This window comes from Prionailurus viverrinus, chromosome C2 (genome assembly GCF_022837055.1).
Source record: "Prionailurus viverrinus isolate Anna chromosome C2, UM_Priviv_1.0, whole genome shotgun sequence".
Taxonomy (NCBI): Eukaryota; Metazoa; Chordata; class Mammalia; order Carnivora; family Felidae; genus Prionailurus; species Prionailurus viverrinus.
The window spans coordinates 31,752,137-31,777,860 of NC_062569.1; the positions used below are offsets into that span (position 1 = coordinate 31,752,137).

At 37.9% G+C, this 25,724-nt stretch overlaps 1 protein-coding gene across 5 annotated transcripts in view; it reads left to right on the plus strand.

The window, feature by feature from the left end:
• PPP2R3A (protein phosphatase 2 regulatory subunit B''alpha) overlaps nucleotides 1–25,724 on the plus strand; it is a 200,798-nt gene that overhangs the window by 50,096 nt on the left and 124,978 nt on the right. For all 5 annotated transcript variants that reach the window (XM_047875324.1, XM_047875326.1, XM_047875325.1 and 2 more), the window contains one exon: nucleotides 1,449–3,872. In XM_047875324.1, the coding sequence (XP_047731280.1) occupies nucleotides 1,887–3,872 (1,986 nt within the window). In that variant the 5' untranslated portion in view covers nucleotides 1,449–1,886. The remainder of the gene's footprint in view (nucleotides 1–1,448; nucleotides 3,873–25,724) is intronic.

The following is a 25,724-nucleotide window of genomic DNA, read 5'->3' on the forward strand; positions in this document are numbered from 1 at the left end:
AGAATCTACATATCCTGCATGATTTAGACTCCCACCTTTCCTTTCTGACCTTACCTTCCACACTACCTCACTTGCATTCTCCGTCCAAGTCACTTTAGCCTCCTTGTCATTCTTTTAGTAAATCAAGCATACTCTCACCTCAGGGCCTTTGCACCTATAGTTAACTCTGTCTGAGATGATTTAGCCCAAAATACCTCCTCAGTGTGTTCTCTCTTTTCTTTCAGGTCTTGGTTCAGATGTCAGTGAGGTCTTCCCTGACTGTGTATTATAACCCTTCTCATTCTTTCTGAACCCCTGCCCTGCTTCATTTTTCTCCATAGCACATGTCACCATGTTTAAGTTACATGTTTACATACATGTTGTTTTTCTTTTTCCAACTAGATTATTAATTCCATAAGAATAGGGACTTTATTTTATTCACTGCTGTATCCCTAGCACTTAACAAGTGCCTGGCACATAGTAGGCACTCAGTATGTATGTATATATTTTTATGTTTATTTTTGAGAGAGAAAATGAGTAGGGAAGCGGCAGGGAGAGAGAGAGAGAGAGAGAGAGAGAGAGAGAGAGAGAGAGACAGGGACACAGAATCTGAAGCAGGCTCCATGCTGTCAACGCACAGCCCAACACGGGGCTTGAACTCACCAACCGTGAGATCGTGACCTGAGCTGAAGTCAGCCATTCAACCCAGTGAGCCACCCAGGCACCCCAGGCACTCAGTATTTATTGAGCAAGTAAATTGAACCTTTTTAGAAAGTATCCACAGCATGGTTTAAAAGCCTTTTTTTTTTTTTTTTTTTAAGTCAGGATGATTAAGTAAACTCTGTCCATTTGGTAATAAGAGATCTGCATGTGGCAGGGTCTGAGAGGATAGGATCAAGAGCAGTGATGAAGGCTGTTTCTTTCTTAGGTGGTAAGAAAAGAGAAGATGATGAAAGAATAATTTCCAAGTATAGAGGAAGTTATAGAATCAAGGACAAGCACTGTGTGTTGGCAGTCTTTGAGAAGATTAGGTTGATGGAAGCAAAAGGTTGGTTCAGGGCCATAGCAGAAAATAAAGTTATAGGTGGATGGGAACAGATGTTGAAAGTCTTGAAAATAAGTCAAATCGAAGTAGGATGCATGATGGAGATCAGGAGTGTGAATTCTTGAACGGTGAGGGATAAAAAAGCCATCTAAATCTAAGCTTATTGGTGTTGTGTAGGTGGCAAGGAGGGTAGGGTAAGAAATCTCAACTGGAAGGCAGTTGTAACAAGGCAGAGTGGAGGTAGTAATACTCTCATAGTAAGGAGTACAGGGTGTGATGAAACAAAGACATGAATCAAAGATAAGCAGTGATATGGCAAAGAATAAGGCTTGTTGATTAACTGCAGTGGGTGGGCAAAAGAGGAAATAAAAGAACTCTCAGTATTAAGAAATCATATTTTTAAAATTCTTTTCTTTTTTTTTAGGTTTGTCATTCAAAAAAAAATGGATCATTTAAATCTTTGGAGGACTGAGTTATCACAATACTTCTGTACTTCCAACTAAGATTTATGACAGTAAATTTATGACAATAAGTTTCTGCATCATAGAACTGCTGAAGAACTAAAAGAAGATTTTATAAACTTACAGTATTATGAGATTACTAAATAAAACTAAAGAACACAATTATTAAATTATTAGACTTGCTAATAATACAAGCACATATGTGCAGTAGCTACTGTATCCTGACAGTTACCAAACCTCAAATTTAGATGTTTTTTTCTTTGGGGGAAAGGTCATTTTATTTACAAGAAACCACTGAACATTGTCATCAAGTATATTTTCACCTGAGTGTAAGTTAAGAGGATTTACTTGAAATAAGTTCTAGAAAATTCCAACTCCCATCACTGAGTGGATTCGATATTATGGCAGCAACTTACAGACTTGTAGTCAGTACTGTGAACCACTACAGCAGTGTGGTGATAGACCGACGTTTTGAGCAAGCTATACATTATTGCACTGGAACCTGCCACACCTTTACACATGGAGTTGATTGCATTGTGGTACATCATAGTGTTTGTGCAGACCTCTTGCACATCCCTGTGTCTCAGTTCAAAGATGCAGATCTGAACTCTATGTTTCTACCCCACGAAAATGGGTTTTCCTCAGCTGAGGGTGACTATCACCAGCAGGCCCTAACAGGCATACCCAGGGTCAAGAAAGGATCTACATTTCAGAACACCTGTAACTTAAAAGACATTGCAGGAGAAGCAATCAGTTTTGCTAGCGGGAAAATAAAAGAATTTTCCTTTGAAAAGCTCAAAAACTCTAACCATGCAGCTTACAAAAAGGGAAGAAAAGTTAAGTCTGACTCATTTAATAGGAGGTCAGTTGATTTTGACTTGCTCTGTGGCCATTATAACAATGATGGGAACTCCCCATCCTTTGGTTTACTCCAGAGTTCCTCAGTTGAGGAAAAATCTTTGTCCCATAGAAACTCACTTGATGCAAACTTGACATCAGTGCTTCTTCACAACTTCTCTGAAGAAGACCTGGTTACTCAGATTTTGGAAAAACATAAAATAGATAATTTTTCTTCTGGAACAGACATAAAGATGTGCTTGGACATCTTGCTGAAATGCTCTGAGGATTTGAAAAAATGCACAGATATCATAAAACAATGCATAAAGAAAAAGTCAGGGAGTAGCATCAATGAAGGAAATGGTAATGATGCAATTTCTAGCTCTGAAACTGTCTATATGAATGTAATGACCAGGTTAGCATCCTATCTGAAAAAGCTACCATTTGAATTCATGCAGCCTGGGAATAATGATGCTATAGATTTAACAGAACTCGTCAGTAATATGCCCAGTTTACAACTGACTCCCTTTTCCCCAGTATTTGGCACTGAACAACCCCCTAAATATGAAGATGTTGTCCAGCTCTCAGCCCCTGACTCTGGACAGTTTCAAACTATAGAACTGCAAGATGACAAACACAGTTCTAGGAAAACAGACGCTGTAAGTTCCATTCCAAATAACTCTACAAATCCCTTATATAACTCTGAAGTAAATGATCCCAGAACCCTAAAAGATACCCAGCTTCAATCACAGTCGTTAACCATGAACCCTTTAGAAAATGTTTCTTCTAATGACCTAATGGAAACCCTTTATATTGAAGAAGAGTCTGATGGAAAGAAAGCATCAGATAAAGGACAAAGGGCAGAGAATGGACCTGGTCAGTTGTTAAATGAAGATAAAGCAGCATTTTCAAACCGTGTTACTCATCTTAAAAAATGTCCTGCCTCTGTGCAAAATGAAAGTGGTAAGATATTTGAGAAACCAGTTGTTAATCTACCTGAGGAGGATTTTAAATCAAAAGTTCCTAAAGTTGAAGAGGGAGGCCACAGAGATTTTATGAATCTTAACAGCCAGGAGGAGATAGATAAATTGTTAATGGATTTGGAATCATTTTCACAGAAAATGGAGACCTCTCTAAGAGAGCCACTTGCCAAAGGTAAAAACTCTAACTCTCTAAGTAGTCCTAGTCCATTAACTAGTCAGCTTCCTATAGATCTTGAACCTAAATCTAAAGTCTCTGCAGCCACCGAGAAAGTCTCGCCTTCCTGTCTAACAAGGATTATTGAAACCAATGGACACAAAATAGAGGAGGAGGATCGAGTCCTCTTACTACGAATTCTAGAAAGCATTGAAGACTTTGCTCAAGAACTAGTTGAATGCAAATCGGGCAGAGGCAGCCTATCACAAGAAAAGGAAATGATGCAGATTCTACAGGAAACCTTGACCACTTCCTCCCAGGCCAATTTATCAGTCTGTAGAAGTCCTGTTGGTGATAAAGCTAAAGAAAGTACTTCAGTGGTTTTGATTCAGCAGACCCCAGAGGTGATCAAGGTAAGATCCAGCAATCTGGAGTCCTGACAAGTATCCACAGAAATGTTTTAATGTGTGCAGAACTTGTGAATAAATACTATTTGTGTTAGCCATTTCATATTCTAATAAAGTTCCTGCCTTACACTAGGCATGGTCTCATTCAGTTCGTTAAAAAAAGAACTAAAAAGCAAGGGCTTTAGAGTTAGGCAGACATTTCAATTGCCCTCCTCACACCTTTCATCTCTCTAGCTCTGTGACCAAAGGAAAGTTACTTAGCCTTAATATCCTCATCTGTGTAATGGAAATAATAAGGATCAAGATAACTTAGGTGAAATACAAGCAAGGTGCCTTACACAAATTAGGCTTTTAATATTAATCCTTATACTTCCAGTCAGCCATGCATCAATATATGCATGTGTAGACTATAAAGTGCAGTGTGGGGTACCAAAAAAGAGAGGACATGATTCCTTAAAGACTTTAACATCTAGTTGAGAAAATGAAACTGACATACTGGAAACAGTTCACGAACATGTAGGCCCTTGTCTGAAAAGGTTGTTAGTAAAATAGGGTCTTCAAAGAAGGTAAAGACTAGAGTGTATGAGATTTGCTTCTTCATGCAAGTGGGAATAAATACCATTCTAGGGTCACAGGATAGTAGTGTTTTCAAAAGGCTTTGAATCTACCCTGCTACTGGTAGTATAGCTTTAATAATTCCTGAAAGGCAGTTATCTTCCCCCTTGGGTGTATGTGTGTATGTCTTAGCACAACAGTTATTTCTTTTTCGTTTTCTGTGTCTAACATGGGTTGGCAGTAGGTTCTGCTCCACCTCAGTCAGGGACCCAGGGTGATAGATGCTCTGTGTTCCTATAGCTGCCCCATTGTCCCATCTGGAATACATGACTTATAAGTTCACAGAGGATGGGGAAGAAAGAGATGTTGCTTTTTACTGCCTTATTCCCACATGTGACACACTTCCCATCCACTCACAGTCCAGTGATTTCAGCCCAAAAGCTAAGAAACACAGGGAAGCATATAGAATATACCTAGTGAGCATTGTCTCTACCACGTGAATGTATGACATATGGCACATATATCCAAATTAACAAAATAAATTGTAAAATAATGATGTGAATTATTTAGAGGTTATGTCATTGTATAAAAACTATGAAGAAATACTTGGACACACCAAATACAATGTTCAGAACAATGATTAATCTCTGGGGAAAGAAGAGAGATGGAACTGAGGAAGGATGTCCAGGGGACCTCAGTAGTGTTAGTAATTTCATAATCTGGTGGTGAATCATTAGTACTTTTTTGTATTATTTTTATGCCATTTTGTGTGTCTTTATAGTAAATTTAAAAAAGAATAATTGGATATTAGAGGTGCATATATATGACCAAGTTAAAAAGTTAATGTTAATTTTAACATTCTCATTAATATTTTCATTTAAGTAGGAAAAAATATTGTGATCAGGTGAATAATTTTTACATTGTATTTATTTTGTGGCTGTGCTATGCACATTTGTAGTTATCAGCGACACTAAAATTTAAAGCTATACGTACATACTTAAGGTTATGAAATGATTTGGGTCTAGATATTCTCAAACATTCACTGAGCATTTCTGTGAAATCTGTGAGTCTCCTCATTCATTGATTTACAACTGGTAATATCTTTAGTGAAGTTGGTCTATGCTGGGAGGAGAAAATGGAAATTAGTTACAAAAATAAGAGGAAAATGCTTTCAATGTACATAGGCAATAGTGATTTGCTTAATATTTTATAAAGAAAATACCTATATAGAAATCTCAGAATGGTAATAAGAGCTAACAGTTCTTGTAAGCTAAGGCATACTAAGATATTTAGATATATTATCTCACTATTTCCCCCTCAGTAACCTGTCTGCTCATTAAAAAAAAAAAAAAAAAAAAGTTCACCTTCTCCACTGACCTATTCCAACATCTCACAACCATTATAACCAGAAACTTACCTTAATACAGTGTTTTGAATTTTATTTAACCCTTCTCCCCCATTATCTTCTGTGAGAAAAGAAAAAATTATCTGAAAAGAAAGTAGAAAATGTGAACCTGAGGCCAAGAATAAGTCCCATGTAATACCTCTCCTATGTTCCTGGCTGACAGCTCATGAGCAGGTCCCCTCTGACCCTCCCAATCTAAGCACACCTAACTAAAAATCCCACACTGGGCTCTAAATGAGCTTTCCAATTTTTGAACAAGTATTGACTAAGATCAAATCTTATTAAAAGAGTCTCCCATCACTCTTTTAAATAAGTCCCATTACCATAAGACAGAATAAAATTTGATGAAATTTCTTGATAAAAGTTGAAAAAGTAATTCATAAAAAGCTAATTTAAAGAGAAAGGTGATATAAAATGTTTAACTCCTGAAGATACTTAACACAAGAAAATAAAACCATTCTTCCTTGACTCAGATCCCTTCCTACTTGTTCTCTTTTTTTTAAATCTTTCTTTGCTTCCTATGAATAATAATAATAATTTGCACATTTCAATTAAAATGAAATGACTAGTATTTTAATTATAATAATAATTATTATTACTGTTGTTGTTGTTGTTGTTGTTATTTTAGAGAGAATCCTAAGCAGGCTCCATGCTCAGCACAGAGCCTGATGCAGGGTTCAAACCTCAGGATCATGATCCCAGCTGAAATCAAGAGTCGGATGCTCAACCAACTGAGCCACCCAGGTGGCTCTTATGAATTATTTTAAACCAGGGTTGGTAAATATTTTCTACAAAGGGTCAGATGTAAATATCTAAGGCTTTGTAGGTCACAAGGCTTCTGTCACTTAGACTTCTTTGTTTTTTTTAAACAACCCTTTAATAATGTAAAACTGTTCTTAGCTCTAAGCCTTAAAAGACAGGCAGTGGGCCAGATTTGGCCCACAAGAGTGTATGTTGTCAATGCCTATTTTATTTTATTTTATTTCATTTTATTTATTTTAATTTAATGTTTATTTTTGAGAGGGAGAGAGAGAAAGCGAGAGCAGGGGAGGGGCAGAGAGAGAGGGAGGCACAGAATCCAAAGCAGGTTCCAGGCTTTGAGCTGTCAGCACAGAGCCTGATGCAGGGCTCGAACCCAGGAGCCGCTAGATCACACTGAGCTGAAGTTGGACACTCAACCGAGCCACCCAGGCGCCCCTGTCAATGCCTATTTTAAACAAATAGAAAAGTATAGTGAATGATAGAAAAAACACTCCTTATTATCACTTATTTTGTCAAATCTTAACATTTTATCATATTTGCTTCAGATCTTTGTTTATTAATATTTGTATTATCATCATCATTGTTTAAAACAAAAATCATCTCAGATATAGTTGAAATCCTAGAGGTCCCCTCCCTAATTTCCACATCCCGTTCCAGAAATAACCACTACCCTGAAGTTAGTGTTTTATCTCCTATAAGTTTTTACAGTGTTATTTGTCATGTTTTTTATTCTTGAAGAGCATGAACAAACAGTAATAGGAAATAAAATCAGAGAGGTAGGTTGGGGCCAATTTAGGAATGACCTATGTGCCATGCTAAACTCTTAGAGTGGGGAGCTAAAGAAGGCTTTTGTTTTTGTTATGTTTTTTTTAATGTTTTTATTTATTTATTTATTTTTGAGACAGAGACAGAGCATGAGCAGGGGAGGGGCAGAGAGAGGGGGAGACACAGAATCTGAAGCAGGCTCCAGGCTCTGAGCTGTCAGCGCAGAGCCCGACGTGGGGCTCGAACTCACGGAGTGTGAGATCATGACCCAAGCTGAATTCGGATGCTCAACTGAGTGAGCCACCCAGAGCCACTCCAAGAAGGCTTTTGTTTTTAATGTTTATTTATTTGTTTTGTGAGAGAGCACAAGCAAGGGAGGGGCAGAGAGAGGGCGAGAGAGAATTCCAAGCAGGCTCCCCGCTGAGAGTGCAGTGGATATTTAGACATGGGTCTCAAGCTCACGAACCATGATCATGACCTGGGCCAAAATCAAGAGTTAGCTGCTTAACTGATTGAGCCACCCAATGCCCCAAGAAGGCTTTTAAGTAGAGGAGTCCCACAGTATTTTTTTAAAGAATAAAACTTTTTTTTTTAAGAGTAAAAAATGTTAAATTAGGCTCTTTTTTTTTTTTTTAATTTTTTTTTCAACGTTTATTTATTTTTGGGACAGAGAGAGACAGAGCATGAACGGGGGAGGGGCAGAGAGAGGGAGACACAGAATCGGAAACAGGCTCCAGGCTCTGAGCCATCAGCCCAGAGCCCGACGCGGGGCTCGAACTCACGGACCGCGAGATCGTGACCTGGCTGAAGTCGGACACTTAACCGACTGCGCCACCCAGGCGCCCCAACTCTTATTTTTTTTTTTTAACTTTTGACAGCAAAAATTTACCAATTGTTCAAAACATTTCAATTAAAAGCTTTATGTAATGGGGCATATAGGAGGTGCGTTGGTGACTATCCCTGAGAAGAAAGATTGACTTGATGATATTATATATAGGTCATTAGTATTTTAACATGTATTTCAAAATAATTTCTCAAGAGGAAGCAGTATTTATTGTCCAAGTATTTTTTTGTCCAGAAATCGAATTCAAACCTGTATTGGGAGAGATAATCAAATAGAAAATACTAATATGATACTGAGGGATTGATAAAGAGGTATCTAGATACTGGTCTAGATCAGGAGTCAGCAATCTGTGGTCCAAGGGCTAAATCTGACCTATGGCCTATGTTTGTAAATAGTTTTATTGGAACACAGCCACACCCATTTGTTTATAGATGATCTGACTGCTTTTCTCCTCCACCTACTAAGTTAAGTAGTTAGAGACCTTAAAGCTTGAAATGTCTACTATCTGGACATTCATAGAAAAAGTTTGCTGACTCCTTATCTAGATATTATTTGATAGATCAAAAGATTTCTTTTTTAGTGAATCAATATGTATTTTAACAAGATCCCCAGATATTCACATTTAATATATACATGAAAATTTAAGACATACTATTTCCACCATATCAGACCATTCTTGATGTGATATTTTGTTAAAGGCATTGGAAGTCTTGAAAACATCATTAAATATCAATAACAAAAACTAATTATCGATGATAGTCAGATAGTATACCAGTAGAAATAGCAAAATAAGCCCAGAGTTTCAAAATTCTTCATCATGTGTTCTCATCATGTGTTTTGGTCTACATAGCGTTTCTCCCCTTTCCTCCCTAGTCATGATCCATCTCTGACTTTCCCACTTTAAACAGTTTCCTTTTCATCTCTTTCTCACTGTTAAATTATTGATATCATTGACTGGCAAATGAAGGTTTAATACATGCTTTCTTCACAAAGCCTTTAACTGACAGGAAACAACCCTGTAGGTTCTAGAATAGCTGAGGTGTGAAGATGGGCCTAAAAATGAGTTGAACAAGAATAACAGAACACCCTATAGAGGAAGGAAAGGGGGATGTGCCTGAGCTTTCGAGGGTTTTATTATTTTGGATTAGTGAATTACTGAGGACATGTTTTGACATAGAAGGTAATATAATTTTTTAAAAAACACTTAGAAACTGTACTGCTTTGGTAATTCACATAATAAATGATACCTTAATTCTGTGTTTTATTACCACCAGCAGATGTTATTACAGTCATCTTGGGTCTGTTTTTAGCTGTATGGAGCAATAGCCTGTTAGCGGTTATTCACAAGTTAAAATAATAAAACCTAGTCTCCCTTGAAAATTATCTTTACTTAATTTTAGTAAAAAAAAAAATCCAGGAAAAAATTTCTATTATTGTTTGCCTCAATTAAAAGAATGGAGGGAATGAGGCAGGATTCATCAGTGAAAGAGGAAGAATTTTTTTTAAAACTCCACTATAATATTTAAGTCTAGTGAAACCTTACAAATTTCAACTAATTGTGGGGAAAACTGTCTGAATTACTAAAAAAGTACAAATTAAAAATTTCAGTGTTTTTAAGAAATAACTTTATTAATTTCAAGAGTAAAGAGTAAAACTACCATCAAAGAATTGCAAGCGTGAATGTTAGCTGGACCTATTTCAATAATGAAGATCAGGGTGCCTGGGTGGCTCAGTAGGTTAAGCGTCTTTGGCTCAGGTCATGATCTCATGGTCTGTGAGTTTGAGCCCCACATCGGGCTCTATGCTGACACCTCAGAGCCTGGAGCCTGCTTCTGATTCTGTGTCTCCCTCTCTCTCTGCCCCACCCCTGCTCATGCTCTGTCTCTCAAAAATAAACATTGAAAAAAAATTTTTTTAATTAAAAAAAAAAAGAGGATGTTATAGGGGAATAAAGAACAAGAGCCAAATGGAAAACATCTGATTGCCGAGGGCCACACAATCAACCTTGTCTAGGTTGAGAAGGCCCACAGTTGGCTTGGCGTTGAAGACTTGACTGTGTGCGTATACTACATTTCTGGTCAGGTAGAGCTTTTACAGGGACACAAGTTATCTAAGTTTTGCTTTGCCAGGTGGCATTCCTGGCAGGAACAGCTCCGTCTTGGGCTTAAAAATTTATTTCCAAAGTCCTCCATTTGATCATCCTCTTGACCATTCTAGAGGCTTCATCAAAAATATCAGTCTTAGCATGACTCTGAGTTACCATCGCCTCTTCAGGTCTCCATGTAGTTTTCAAAAGAGATGATGTCAGGCTTTTATTCTAGGAGCTGGTTATGTTCTTCTGTTCTCTTTTGTCATTCCAGTCTGAGAGACACCATCTGTCAGCTGGTCAGTGGCTCTCCACATGTATTTAAACTTTGGAGAATATGAAGTATATTAGGGAGATAATTATTATAATAATATATGAATGCAATATAGTAATAATAATAATTAGCAACAAAACAATCCCATGGTTTGGACAGCACAAATGAGCCAGGGTACCCATAATGCAAACCAGCTAATATCAAATGAGTCAAGAAATGATCCCCAAAGTGGAGATATTCTTTAAGCCAGTTAACCTGTTTATGTATTTTGTGTAACTGTGTCTCCACTTCCCCAGAAATGTTTATCCAGTGAGCTTGTTTCAGAAAAACTGAGGCACTGGAAATCAGGGAGCAAACTGTAATGGACAGAGAGAACTACAGGATCACCAGCATCTTTGCAAATTCAACAGGTGGGTGGAGGTTGGATTACCACTTAGCAGTGGCCTGAAATACGTGAACATGGCATTATCTTTTCAGGTTTAGACAAGGACAAGGTTGGGCAAAGAATCACTCTTGTGAGATTTAGGCAAAAGATCAAAGAGAGAAGGAAGAAACATTCTTGATCTGATGTCTTGGGAGGAAGCAGTCTAACTCCATGTCAGCTATTTCCTAGTCATTTGGATTTTGAGGTCTCTGGCATTTGCATAGGACCAGATGTTGGGTAGATTTTTCCTCAGTTGTGAAGTAGTCACCCAAGGTTTGATACCTTGTAATTTGGCGGTGGTGTTGGTGGTTGAGAGTACTTGGTAAGGCCCTTTCCATGAATCTCACCTTTGCAAAAGCATCAGAGTAAAACAATAACTATCCGTAAATTACAAAAGACTTAAAAATGCCCATGATTAAAGATCTGATGAGAATCCTTTATACTAGAATTGACCAGGAAATTTGATTATTTCTGTGACATACAACATTCTAAGGTAACTGGAATTATGACTGGTAATATTATACCAGGACATATCAGATTTTTAGGAATTTAATAAAATCTAGAACACTTATATTAATAGCATGCAACCATACAAATACAACCTAAGAAGGTTTATTATTACCACATTTGAAAATGTTTCCTGTGTGATTTAACATACCAAATAAACCCAATTAATTTAACATCTCTTTTTTACAAGGTAAGAGACAAGTCCCTTTAGATTTTCCAGGGCCTTTGGCAAATTTTACAGTCATTTTGAGGTTAAAACAAAACAAAACAAAAACTCCATTTAGAATTTGGTTTTGGAAAGTTTTCAAAATGTCATAAGGTTTGAACATTAAAATAAATAAGATCACAGTTCATTATGAAATAATACTTGTCTATTTAAGCAAAGTGACAATAGAAAAATTTAAAGATAAATACATAAGGTTACACAGTTGTGAACAAAACTTGGCCCTTTTAATATTGAGAAGATTGGGTTTTCTTAAGTAATCAAAGACCTGATAAAGACAGTGTGAAACATAGTAAATTATTTTGGTAAGACAAAAAATCTTTGCTGACAAGGTAGATTACTTAAAAAGGAAAGAAAAACCCTTTTTTACAATTTTTTTTTTATTAAGAGCAGACTATTAATCTAAGAAAACACTTTGTTCTTTTAACAGAGAGAAAACCAAAATCTAATTTGCATCAGTGCATCAAAGATATTAAAACTCTTTTTTTTTTTAAATTCACTTTTTTAACTTAAATAAATCCATTCCAATCTTAGCCAGCTTAACCACATGTAAAGTTATTTTCTCAGGATTCCTTTCCACACACTTTCCATGACTTTTTTTTTTTATATCCATTCATATTTTGTCCTATTTTTTTTTTCTTATTCTGGAACAGTTATTTTACTTTTGAACAAAATTACTTTTTTTCTCTTGCCAAAAAAGCAAAAAACAAAAATTCATGTCCTTCATACCCTATCTAAAAAAACACTTTCTACTTTCCTTACCAGTTTTTAATATACAATTGTTTTTCTTTTACCCTTATATTTCAGTAGTTCTCATTGTGTATATTAATTAAAATTCTTAACCTTTAGAACCTTAATTGCTAGTGAAAACTAAGAAGCAACCAGTAATGGACTATGGACTAGCAAATTTATAAAAACATTTCATAATTTCTAGAAGTATATGCTTCCTCCTAGTAAAATTTCAGTGTGGCACAAAATGTGTTTACTAACAAACCCAATTATTTTAGTTACTGTGTAAAAGGAAGCCAAAAGTAGATAAACTTGTGTTCAGTAATTGATGTTTCATTAATTTATCTTACTTGGAAATGATCTCCATATTCAATGAATAGCCGTAATTTAACTTAATTCAGTATAATTTTAAGGTTTCAAGTTACCAAAAATATTTTGGACACTGTTTTTAAGTAGGCATACTATAGAGCATAATTATTGCTGTAAAGTCCATTTATAAACTTTTGCTTACATCTGTTTAACTTGTTCTTAACAATTATGTTAAGATTACATGACACTTTAATGAGGCATTAACCATTTAACCATCATCTTAAGTTGTCTTTCTTGCTGACAGATTCTGCAACAGAGATAACATGAGCTCTTTTGACTTTTAGTAAACTTAGGAAGAATAAAAGTTGTATGACTGCATTATATTTAATATTAATAGTCCTCAAGACAAGCCTGTTTCAGTTAAACCAACAAACTTAAATTAGTTTTTCTTCCCAGAGATTATCCTGGATTACGTGAACTTGAAAAACATTTGGGTTAGTTTCTGTATTTCTGAGAATATATACTTGATTCATATAAATACTTAAAAATTTTTAAGCCAGTAGAGCTTCTTTACAAATTAATTTTGGCAGTACTATCTGGAGGTAGAAAAATATCAACCATCTATAACATATAACCGTAGACATACATAAACATACAAATAGACACAAATAGAGATCTTACAGGTTTTGCTTTAAAATTTTAGCCATGAGACAGGGATGATAATGCAAAACTCGCTAGTTTATGAAAGAACAATTGGATCCAATTGTGTTTCTGGCAGAAGGGATAAGTTTTAAGGTTTTCTGCACAGATAGCTTACTAATATTTATGGAGAAGACTTTTAAGATTTTTCATCCACCTAGTTTCTAAATAGCCCTTCCTCTTTTTTTCTTTCCTTCTGTTAAGAATTACCTTGGCTCCTAGAGAAGACCAGGTAGAACATATATTTTTCAAAGGCACAGAAAAAGAATGCAAGTTCCTACAAGAAGGACTTCTGGTTCCTAAGGCCAGAATTTTTACAGTACACTCAAGCCTTTTGAGATGAATATGGGAGGTTTGAAGATTGGTTAAAAAAAAAAAAAAAAAGAAAGAAAGAAAGAAAGAGGGGCACCTGGGTGGCTCAGTTGGTTGAGCATCCCACTTCAGCTCAGGCCATGATCTCATGGTTCATGGGGTAGAGCCCCACATTGGGCTCTGTGCTGACAGCTCTGAGCCTGGAGCCTGCTTCAGATTCTGTGTCTCCCTTTCTCTCTGCCCCTTCCCCACTTGCTCACTTGCTTGCTTGCTCTCAAAATTTAATAAAAACATTTAAAATTAAAAAAAAAAAGATAGGTGGACTTTTTCTGTTGTTAGAAAGATTTCATTTGTAGGACAGTTGCCTTCTTCAATCTTTAAAGGAAGCAGGTTGTAACCCAGATGATGTTAATGTGTTGACTTACCCATCCAACTATGTTATCGTCATTTTGCTACTTTGTATTAGGGACATCTTCAACTAAGCTACAAATCAAAAGATTTCTGTGTTCTAGATTTAGAGCTGTTTTCCTCTTTGGAATGTTTTCCTTCCCTTCCGGATACATAGTTTCATTTAGCCTAGGGGAGAAGATCTAAAGAAAAAGTTCTATCTGGCTCTAAACATCAGCTTCCAATTTGGCCAGCCTCTTTTTTTTTTTTTTAATGCTCATTTTTGAGAGAGAGAGAGAGAGAAACAGAGTGTGAGCAGGGGAGGGGCAGGGGTAGAGAGAGAGGGAGACACAGAATCTGAAGCGTGATCCAGGCTCTGTGCTGACAGAGCCCGATGTGGGAGTCAAACTCCCATGACCTGAGCTGAAGTCAGACACTTGACCAAGCCACCCAGGTGCCCCTCAATTTGACCAACTTCTGACCATAGAACTACTTAAAAAATCTTTTCAAATATCTTATCAGGTTTCATCTGGATCAAACAGTAAATATTTCTGGTTGTACTAAACAACCCCTTGGATGCGAGACACATCCCCGAGAGGGTGCAAAAGATAGTACCCTCCTAAGATCCAGAGCCACTTCCAAAGATAACCAAAAGAAAGACAGTTCCCCCTAAGAGCTGGCAGCAGTTGGTAGGACCCTAGCCACAAATGGCGTGCAACCCATATTTTTTACAGCCATTCATTGGGCTTCCAATCTGACGATTGACCTGCCTGCATACACAATAACAGATAACCTCTGTGTGCAAGGCAGGCAGAAAGCTAAGCCAAGTTCTGAAGACAACAAGACAAGAAGGAAATACCTGTCCCTGGGAGAGAAGGAATCAATAACCAACGGACACCCCAAAACCAAATTCACAAGAGTATGCATTTAGAAAGGAGGGGACAGAGTAAAATTTGACCTTCTTTTCTTGACTGAGCACTACAGAGATCCAGAACTGACTATGGTAAGAATTCTCACCGTTTGCTGGCTTCTGTCAGTTTTCCTAAGATCTTTCTTATCTGTAGGCTCAAGAGCAAATGGGGTTTAAAGTTGAGTGTAGTCCTAGTATCTACTAGAATTTGGCAAGTTTTTTCTTTAATTTTAGTTTCCCCTTAGAGGCTTAAGGGAATAATTGGTGGCAGTTTACCAGAGGATCCCTCAGAGTCCCATTAACTCTGGGAGGGGCCTATATGGGAATTCTCTTTCAGCAGCAGATATGGAGGCATTTGAATTGGTGTGGAAAATTTGACAAGACCTCTGAAAACTGTCTTTTTTCCCATTCCCATTGATTGCAAATGAGACATCAATTTCTGGGCCACTGTTTTCATGATGGATCCCTATAAGGATATAATGGGAGAGGCCCAAACTTTTAGGTTTCTGGCCTTGGATCCATTGCAGTTTTAAGGCCACTAATTTGGGGGACTTTTGTTTACCCTCTTATATTCTCTCCAGAGTGCAAAGACCATCCAGACACAGGAATACCAGAAAGTTTTCAAATAAAGAATAGAGGGGAGCAGTAGGAGTTACTTCAGTCTTCTAGTGTTTAGGTACTTCTCGTGTCTTTAATTTTTCATTAGCCTTTTGCAGTGAACCTTTCGGTGGAGCTGTTTTGGAATTTTGAAGTCTTTTGGAGGCTCTCACTTGAAATAGGTATCCCCTTCTGTTTGTTTGATTTGAGAACCCTTGTTTTTAAGTGAACTTCTTAAATGAATGATTGTCTAATTGGAATGCCTACCATAATGGCCAATGTAATTCTAGGTTGTCTTTGTAAGATGTTGCCATTTTTGTAAATACCTGCAGCTTCTAGGATCACAGTTCTTAGACATAAAATAAGCAGGTGTGTTGAAAGGTTGCATGCTTAATTCTTTGAAACTTGAGGATCCCATTTATTTCGCTAATCTTGGGTCTCTTGGTGCCAAATTAGTACCTGAGAGGGATGTGCTGCTGGATTGGCTACTTTTTGGTGTTTTACAGTATACCTTGTTGCAGTTTTCTTGAGGTTGGCAGGTGACCCAATGTCAATCTAACCTTTGCCATGACCAACTTCTCCTAGCACAAGAGTCTTAGAGTTAAGTGATGCGTGCTCTAACAGGTTTTAAGTGCTTGCCCTGTGCCCACCAGGTTTGTGGGTTTAGTTTCTGAGATTCGCATTGGCAGTAGATTGAGTGTTCCTTTCACCAGAAGATTTCTTCATATTGGTGGACACCCTGATGACTCTTAATGGTCTGACTTGTGTCTACTTAGATTTTTATTTTGATGATCAAAACAATTTCTTCTCTTATTTTCCCAAGTCCCCCAGCAGCTTATGCTGTGAACTTGCCTCGAAGCTTTGTGAGTCCCCTAACAGCTGCCACCCATTGTGGACTCCTAATATAACTACCCCAAAACCTTTTCCAGAAACAATATAAACATATATACTTTTTAAATAAAGTTTGTTTGGACCAGAGAGATGGACACAAGGGAGTGGAGCTCAAATCTGAGTGACTTACCCCAGCTCACAGTAACGATGAGAGGAACAGTAAACTCAAAGCGTTAAGCAGGTGCCTTGCCAGTATGACTTGTGCCATAGACAGATAGCAGTCAACTTCAGATCTCATTCCTTGTCACCAAAAACTTAAAAAATTATTAAAGAAGAAGATTTAGGTAATATAAACAAACTTACACACTTTGTGGACAGTCTCCTTTTGGAGAACTGCAAAATGGGACATAAAGCAAAAAGCTTTTTATAGAATAAAGAACAAGGAAGAGGCAAGTAGAAAACATCTGATTGACTGGGGCCACATAGTCAATTTGTCTGGGGTGAGGAGGCCCAGAGGTGGCTTAGCTTTGGAGGAATGGCACTGTGAATATACTGTGTTTCTGGTCAAACAGAGCATTTACAGGGATATGTTATCTAAGTTTTAGTTTGCTTACATGGCACCCAGGCAGGAGTGGCTCTGTCTTGGGCCAGAAATTTATTTCAACATAGTTAATACAGAATTGATATGCAAAATGGAGGTTGCTAAAATACTTTAAAATGCTAAAAATAGCATAAGTATGTACAGCACACAGTAGGAGATAAAAATGAATCAGACAGGACAACCCTTTGTGGAGCCCACAATCTAATAGGGGAGGTGAGCTATTTACTGTGAGGCAAAGTAGAAAGAATAGATTACGTAAGAGACAAATGAAGTACTATAGGAACTCCCAGGAGGGAGAGATACATCCCACTTGTGGAATTCAAGGAAGTTTCCCTGGAGGAGATTGGATTTGGATATGAATACCTTACTCTTATTCAACTAATTTACTTAAGGTCCTAGTTCTTGGTGTATTACAGTGTCCAAGATACTAAGATTAGAGGTCTATTTCTCATAGTGACTTAGACCAGTTCCATTCTATTCCATTCCATTCTAAGATATCAAAACGTACCTTAATCCTTTCCATCTGTCTTACATATGTAAGCATTTGGTCTCAAGGAAGACTAGATGGGTAAATCATGAAGCCATTATTTCTGTCAAACCTAAGCTCTGTAGTAGCCTAATCTTGATCAAGGGTGACCAAAATTGGTTTATCAAAACTTCCTTCTGAGAGAGTATGAAGGGAAATATCAGGTTGGTCTGCTTATATTGTTTTGAATTCCCAGTTAGTAGAATCCACACTAATAAGATAAAGGGTAAGAGGGTGGGACCTGTTTCCTATCAGGTTTCCAGTTTTAGAGTCAGAATTTAAGCAAGTAATCTGACAATTCATACATTGCCTTCTCTTTTTCCACTTCAGCCTCCAAAAATGTGATCTCCAGCTCCCAAATGTACACCTAAAAAAAATTGAATATTAAAATAGGAATTTTCAGAGAGATTTGAGATTTGTGATTCCCCCTCAGGTTTTTGTGTTTGAGCCACTAGCTTCTGTTTGCCTTTATTTAACAAATAGTAGCATTACATAACTATTTGTTGAATGAATAAATAAGTGAATGAATAATCAAATTGAATTATTGCTTGCCTGCTTTGCCTCCTTCTCAAAAGGACACTGCCCTCTTGCCTGAATGCCAGCTCTTTCTCTGTCCTTTGATTCCCAAGGAGGGATGCAAGAGGACCTGAGGTCAGGTCCTAGTATCATCCTAGGACACGAGGACACTACCTCAGCAAGGCTCAATATCTCATTCAGCCTCTGGCCTCTTTAATTTCTCTAGCTTTTAACACCTAAAAATCTGTAGTGTTTTGGGGAAGGTCCCATCACCTTTCCTGGCAATAGGGGAAAATCCCATAAGAGTATAGGCCATTTCCCTTTACTGCAGGTTGGAAATCTCTTGATTATAGACTGTAGGCATATTGAGGAGAGAGTGCTTTCTTGTTCACCATTGCACCGCCAGGCTCTATTTTAGAACCTCCATACTAGCTGTTTAAATTCCAAAAGTTTATCCTTGCTCTTTAAGCAATACTTACACGTCTCATTGTCCTTTTCCCATTGTTATTTCCCATTCCCGTCTTCTTCTCCCTGAATTTAGGTTGAGAAATAATTTTTCAGGCCATTTCGTTTATCAGTACGAGTGGGGTTTTTTGTTGTTGGTTTGTTTTGTTTTTGTTGGGATGCCCAAGAAGGTCAGAGAAAGTTGGGCAGGATTTGTGCTGTTACTAGAACTCTGCTCTCTTCTGACCCTGATCAGGAATTTGTTTCTGAGATATCATTCCAGAAGAATTAAAGGGCCTTCCTAGGGTAATGATCTAACATTTTGGTTTTCTCAAAGTTTAGATATTGTGTAATTTTGTATATATATTTAAATGCATAATAATTATGAAAATAAACTTAAAAATATAGCAAAGCTCACTTTGGGAACCTTACTAAAAGTTTATTCTGGAGCATTTAGAATAAATGCTTCCCTCTCTTTACTTTCCGGGTTGATATCCATGCCTCCATTGAGATTAACCAGTCCTATCATTGAGGGAAAATGTGTCTTCTCCCCTAGCTTTATAGGTACTAATGGTTTCTTTGGTTCAGCGTTTGGATAGAAATAAAAACACTCAGGGGTGCCTGGGTGGCTCAGTCGGTTGAGCGTCCGACTCAGCTCAGGTCAGGATCTCACAGTTGGTGAGTTCGAGCCCTGCATCAGTCTCTGTGCTGACAGCTCAGAGCCTGGAGCCTGCTTCAGATTCTGTGTCTCCCTCTCTCTGCCCCTTCCCCGCTCATGCTCTGTCTCTCAAAAATGAATAAACGTTAAAAAAAAAAAAAATTTTTTTTAAGAAGAAATAAAAACACTCAGCAATACAGTTGGAAACCATCTTCCCTCCTATTTCATTTAATCACAGTATAGATTAATAAAAGTAATGGGATCTGGCCAGTGGCAAATATGAATTTGCAGAATGAGTTCAACCTATATTTCCCACTCCACCTTTAGTGGCTTTTGAGGTCAGGTCGTCTTGAATCTCCATTTTTTCTAACTAATCAACATCAGCTGTCTTGGATATGTCCGCACCTGTATCCAAAAAAAAAAAAAAAAAAAATGGTAGATACATATATACTGATGTAGAAAAATGGTCAAGATAAAATAGATGATTAAAAATGTGTAAATTGTAGGGGCACCTGGGTGGCTTAGTCAGTTAAGTATCCCAACCCTTGATCTCAGCTCAGGTCTTGATCTCAGGGTCATGAGTTCAAGCCCTGCTGGAACTTAAAAAAAAAGGTAAATTGCAAGACAGATGTATCAGTGTGATCCCTTTTTATTAATATGTTTGTGTGCACACAAAAAAGTTGGGAGTAAACGTGCTTCAAATTATGCATGTTCCCCTAGAATTCTAGTAAAATTTGAGAGTCAGATATCCAGGCACTCCTGATGAGTGTAGTCCCTCCACAACCTCCACACCACCCTTGGCAGGAGTGAAAAGGAGCTTCCAGGACTCAGCTTGCTCCTGTTAAGCCCTCTTGCCTCCCTCACAGGTCTGCCCAACACTCAACAGCTTCACTCCTCTCTAAGACCATCAGGGCTAATCTGATAGGCTCTTCATCCCTGTTTACACCAGTTACCAGAAGAAGTCGAGGAATCCAATTGTCACTCTCCTCCTCACTCTCTTCTTGTACACCCTCTTTTCTCAGTCCATGTCCAACCCTCCCGGCTCATGAAATCTTTTCCCCATTCCCTCTTGAACTCATTCACTGGCAGAATCTCTTACGCCATCAAACTCTTTCTAAACATTCCCTTTACCTCCTTGTTTTAACTGACATCCATCTCTCCCCAAGGATAGCCATGTGAAATGTTGGTATTTTTTCTTTCCCAGTTCACCACCCCTCCATTGGGTCTGGAGGGGCAGTGAATGTTCTTGCCTTTTATTGCTGCTTCTGGACTATTCTTTTTTCTAACTCCCTGAAACTATCCCCTCCAACTTTGAACTAATGTCATCAGACTCACCCCCCATTACCCCTCCTAATTGCACTCATCTTCTACTCCTAGGACATTTCCCTTATTTCTTGAAGATTTTCTGTCTTGGCTCTATGACACTTTGCAATACTATTTTTGCTGCAATCGTTGTGAGTTTTCAGTAGATAAAGCATCCAATACACACAAGCTTTTCAGTTCCTTGATCTCTCCAGTGAGCTTGTCCCATCCTTCACCTACTCATTCTCTGCTTCTGTGTTTATGTCAGTGGTTTAAAAAGAATGACTCCCATCAAAGAGCATCAGCATCACATCAAATCTGATGGAAATGCAGATTTTCAGGCCCCAGCCCTAAATTGAAACTCTGAGGATGGGGCCCAACAATCGTGGTTTAACAAGCCCTTCAGGTAATTCTGGTGCATGATCTTGTTTGAGAGCTACTGCCATAGTTCATCATTAAAATCACTCTGCTGAATATACTGTCTACTTCTTTGCCTTACCCTCATTTCATGGTACTCACCTGGGAAACTACAGCTTGGGTTAAGTTGTGTTCTCTATTTTGAGCTTTTATTTGTGCAGCTAACCTTGGCTTGAGAAAAATCACACAATAAAACCGAGTGGTCTTTGCATTAAATTCATGGCCACAAACCTCCAACAGGCCTTTAGTACTGTCTAGCAGTCCTACTACAGCTCCCTAATCCCTCACTTTACCACTCTGTAAATGACTCATACCTTCTCTCTTTTTGAACATCTCTTCTTCCATTCTTGCCCTTAGTTAATGACCTTATTTGCTATTTTACTAAGAAAACTGAAGCAATCAGAGGGGAGAACTTTAGCCAGCTACCTAGCCATATCAGTACCCATATACTCTCTCCCTTTTTTTCTGTTACTATACGTGAATGATCTGAGCACCTATGTAAGACCAACCTCTGTACTTGTGCTATAGGTCCATCCTCTCCTATTAACTGAGGGACTCTCCTCCTTGATTGGTCCTTTTTTTCCCTCCTGCATTCATCAATTTTTCCCCTTTACTAGGTCTTCCCATAAGCAGATAAACATGCTGCAATTCTCCCGTCTTTAAAACAAGACATCTAAAAGGCACTGTGGCATCCAAGAAGCACAGCTCCATCAGCTGTTATATTTGCAATATAATACTCAACACTAGAGTTTTGACCATCAGTGATAGCCTTCTCATTTGACATGTGCGAATTCAGCCTTCACCCAAAATTACTGAGAAGTCTCCCCCTACCCCACCCCACTCTCTCTCACACACACACCCACCCCAAAGACACTGGGGCAAGGTATTTTATAGTTCTGTCACTCTGTGTTCATTGACAGGTAACATGGTAGTGTCAGTGGATTGCAGACCTTCTATTCCTTCTAACTTCAGTTTTCTAATATAGGCTAAAATGAATTCTTGTGCTTTATAATAAGCAATCTAATTGAAGTAATTCCTGAAAGAGGGAAAGAAGAAAAGCAGACGAAGGAGGATAGAGAACTCTAGGAACTAGAAATTCTAGTGATCCAAGAATTATTATGCCTAATAATTTTAGACTCTTAATTATCTCTCCTTGCCCCAGATCCTAGAAGAACATCTGCCCCCAAGTATTAGGAATACCAAGAGGCAGAATATTAGATTTGTAGGTTCTTTCTGTTATTAGTCATGAAATATGTTCCTGTCATTTGGAGTCAACTGAAAGAAGACACAAAATGCTTACTAGATCTCCTAGTTTGCTGCATCCTATAAAGTTAAGGCTCAAGGATCAGGCCAGTAGCAAAGATGCCATAGATACTGCCACCAACCTTCTTTCCCCACTTTAGTGTCCATTCTTTAAGAGTAAAATAACATTACTAACATGAAACAAGCTATTAAACAATGAGAAATCACCAAGTTAGAGCCTAAAGGAGAAGGACATAAAAATTTAAGATTAAGAGTAATTAACTAATTAGCTTATAATCAATTTCTTCTTTTAAAGCTTATTTGCAATGGTATTTTAAACAAAGTCTATGATTCCAAGTTATTACCTCTTTTAACTACTCTGCCAATTAGAGCCAAGTTGAGGAACTCTTTTTTCAAGATATAATTCGCATAGTATAAAATTCACCCTTTTAAAGTGCATAATTCAGTAGGTTTTAATATATTCAACAAGACTGTGCAACCATCAGCACTAATTCCAGAACATTTTCATCACCCCCCAAAAACCTGTATTCATTAGTAGTTAGTCCTCATTCCCTCCTCCCCTCAGCCTCTGACAGCCACTAATCTACTTTGTGTCTCTCTTGATTTGTCTATTCTGAACATTTCACGTAAATGGAATCTTACGCTATATGCATGGTCTTTTGTATCTGGCTTTTTCACTTGGCATTCTGTTTTCAAGGTTCATCATGTAGCATGTGTCAATGCTTCATTCCTTTTAATGGTTAAATAATATTCCATGGTATGAGTATACCACATTTTGTTTATCCCTTCATCAGCTAATGGACATTGAGGTTGTTTTCCACTTTTTTGGCTATTATGAATAACTCTGCTGTGAACATTTATGTACAAGTTTTTGTGTGGACAGAGAAAAAAAGTCTTTTGACTTAGTATTTTAAAATTTTTCAAAACAGCTAGCTTCCTTTTTTGAATCAGAAGTACCCTCCTGATGAAGCAAAACTTTCTCTTTAATATGTAACTTTTTTTTTTTCCTATAGTATCTTCTGAGCAGAATCTTTGGTGTCACTTCACAGTGACTCTACTGTATTTCTCAACCTTATTCTATTACTCAGCACAACTGAGCTTACTTCCCAGGCTTGCTGTGCTATGTATTTCTGTCACTCAGATTTTCCCAGCTTTGCTGCCTGGTTTACCCCACAGGCCTTCTTCACTCTTGGTTGATGGTATCATCTCAGTCTTCATAGCCATGTTCAGCTGAGGCTGGTGAATGACTTTACAACTTTGTTTATAAAATAGAGACTAGACTTATTTTGGCACAACACACTGTATTAACTGTTTAGCAGTTTTATACAAGTCAAAATAAGTGATTTGCTTCTTCAGGAAATTGTTCAAATTTGTCACTGTCCTGTTTAATCCACCCATTTTTTTTAAACATCCCTTAGAGCTGATTCTTTCCAGAGAGAGAATTAATATTATGTACCACTATTGTCTTCACTAAAAGGGGAAGGGCAGGAATTAGAATTCAGAAAGCTCTAGAAAACCAATCCTGAGTTTCAGATTAAGCGTCAAAGAATGAATTCTACAAAAATGTAATGTGTTGGGTGTCACACACAGCTTTATTCTTCTCTGTCCTTCCCAGTCTCCCCTTCCTTGAGGGCACAGGCTCTTTCAAGACTGACTTCTCAATTCTGTAGGTCCTTTCAGAACATCGTAAGGGAGTACCTTTTCTTGATTTTCTTAGAAGGCTATTCTTTAAAACAAAACAAAACAAAACAAAAAAACCCTTCGCTTTTTAGGGTGTTAGCAGAGGCCAGCCTCTTCCATCTAACTCTGCCAGGGAACTTGTAAAACCCTGTAGCCAGGAACCCACCCCAGCTGGTTCTCCTTGAGAAAGATTTTCATCCTTGCTCAATCACGTTTGCTCTGGGGGAACAAATATAAAGGCAAGAAAGGAACCCCAGCCTAGATGCTGGATTTTGAGGTATCAAGTGATGGATCCCAGTCATCCCCACAAGAGAGTATGAGTCTTTTTCATGCTCTGGTCAAGCTTTCTTAACACAGTGACCTTGAAGACCCAGGTTGAGCACATTGTCCAGTCAGGACAAACCTTTGTCTTCAGACAGGGTATGTTCATGAATAGTCTACAGGTCAAGAAGAGATTCAGGTAACTGTTTAGGAAACACCTACTGTTAGCTACGTATCTTGTTCGGATGGACTTCATATATGCTGCAGAAGGCAGGAGAAAAGATCTCCTGATTTATTCCAGAAGGACATTGGGAAGACCATTACAGTTGACTCTTTCCATTATAATTGCCCACAGTTCCAACCTTGCTGTGGTTTCAAACTGGATTTGTAAACTACATATTAATAGTTTTCTATTCTTCTTCATACTGGTTAGTCCCTCCAAGGGAAACCTCTCACCCAGAAACACCCAGCCCCATGGATTGTACTTTTCCTATGATCAAGGTAGAGAAGATAGAGTAGATCATAAGCCTTGTTTTGTAGTGAAATTCCTGATACTTGATCATTTCCCAGTAAAGAAGAGGTCACTCTAAAAACCATGTTCTTCGCAACTGTTTTCCGATTATATACTTGTCGAAACTAAGAAGTTTTAAGACTAACACATTCTGAGATCCTTTCTAGAATCAAGCACGTATACTTCCATACAAACACAAATACTTCATGGTAGTCTTTTTCCATCAATAACTCCTTGATACAGACCAGTTCTTTCCTAAGCCCTTTGAAGGGCCTGGTCTTTTCTCCCTCTGATTTCTTTGTAAAGCAGTTGAGTAAATAAAAACAGGAGAGCTCACTTCATCAAAAGATATGGAGAAATGTTTTCTTACTTAAGAGTGTAGCAGAGGGGCACCTGGGTGGCTCAGTTGGTTGAGCATCCAACTTCGCCTTAGGTCATGATCTCACGGTTCATGGGCTCGAGCCCCACATTGGGCTCTGTGCTGACAGTTCAGTGCCTGGAGCCTGCTTTGTATTCTATGTCTCCCTCTCTCTCTGCCCCTCCCTTGCTCATTCTCTGTCTCTCTCTCTCAAAAGTAAAGAAACATTAAAAAAATTTAAAACAAGAGGTACCTGGGTGGCTCAGTTGGTTAAGCATCCAACTCTTGGTTTCAGCTCAGGTCATGATCTCATGGTTCATGAGTTCAAGCCCCACATCGGGCTCTGCGCTGACAGCATGGAACCTGCCTGGGATTCTTTCTCTCCCTCTCTCTCCGCCCCTCCTCTGCTCTCTCTGTTAAAATAAATAAACTTAAAAAAATTTTTTTTAATTAAAAAAATTTTTTAGAAAATGTCACAGAGCAGGCTTTTAACCACTGTTCTGACTTTGAAACTTCAGAGATTTATGGGAAGTGAATGAAATGAAATATTTGTTGTCCTTTGCTCCAAACCAGCATTGTACTAGGTATGGTAAGGAAAAGAAGAGACCATTTATTTATTATCTCCATACTCTCAGTACCCAGCAAAGTGTCTGCATATAATAAATGGCTAGAAAAATGTTTGTTGAGTGACTATAAAATTGA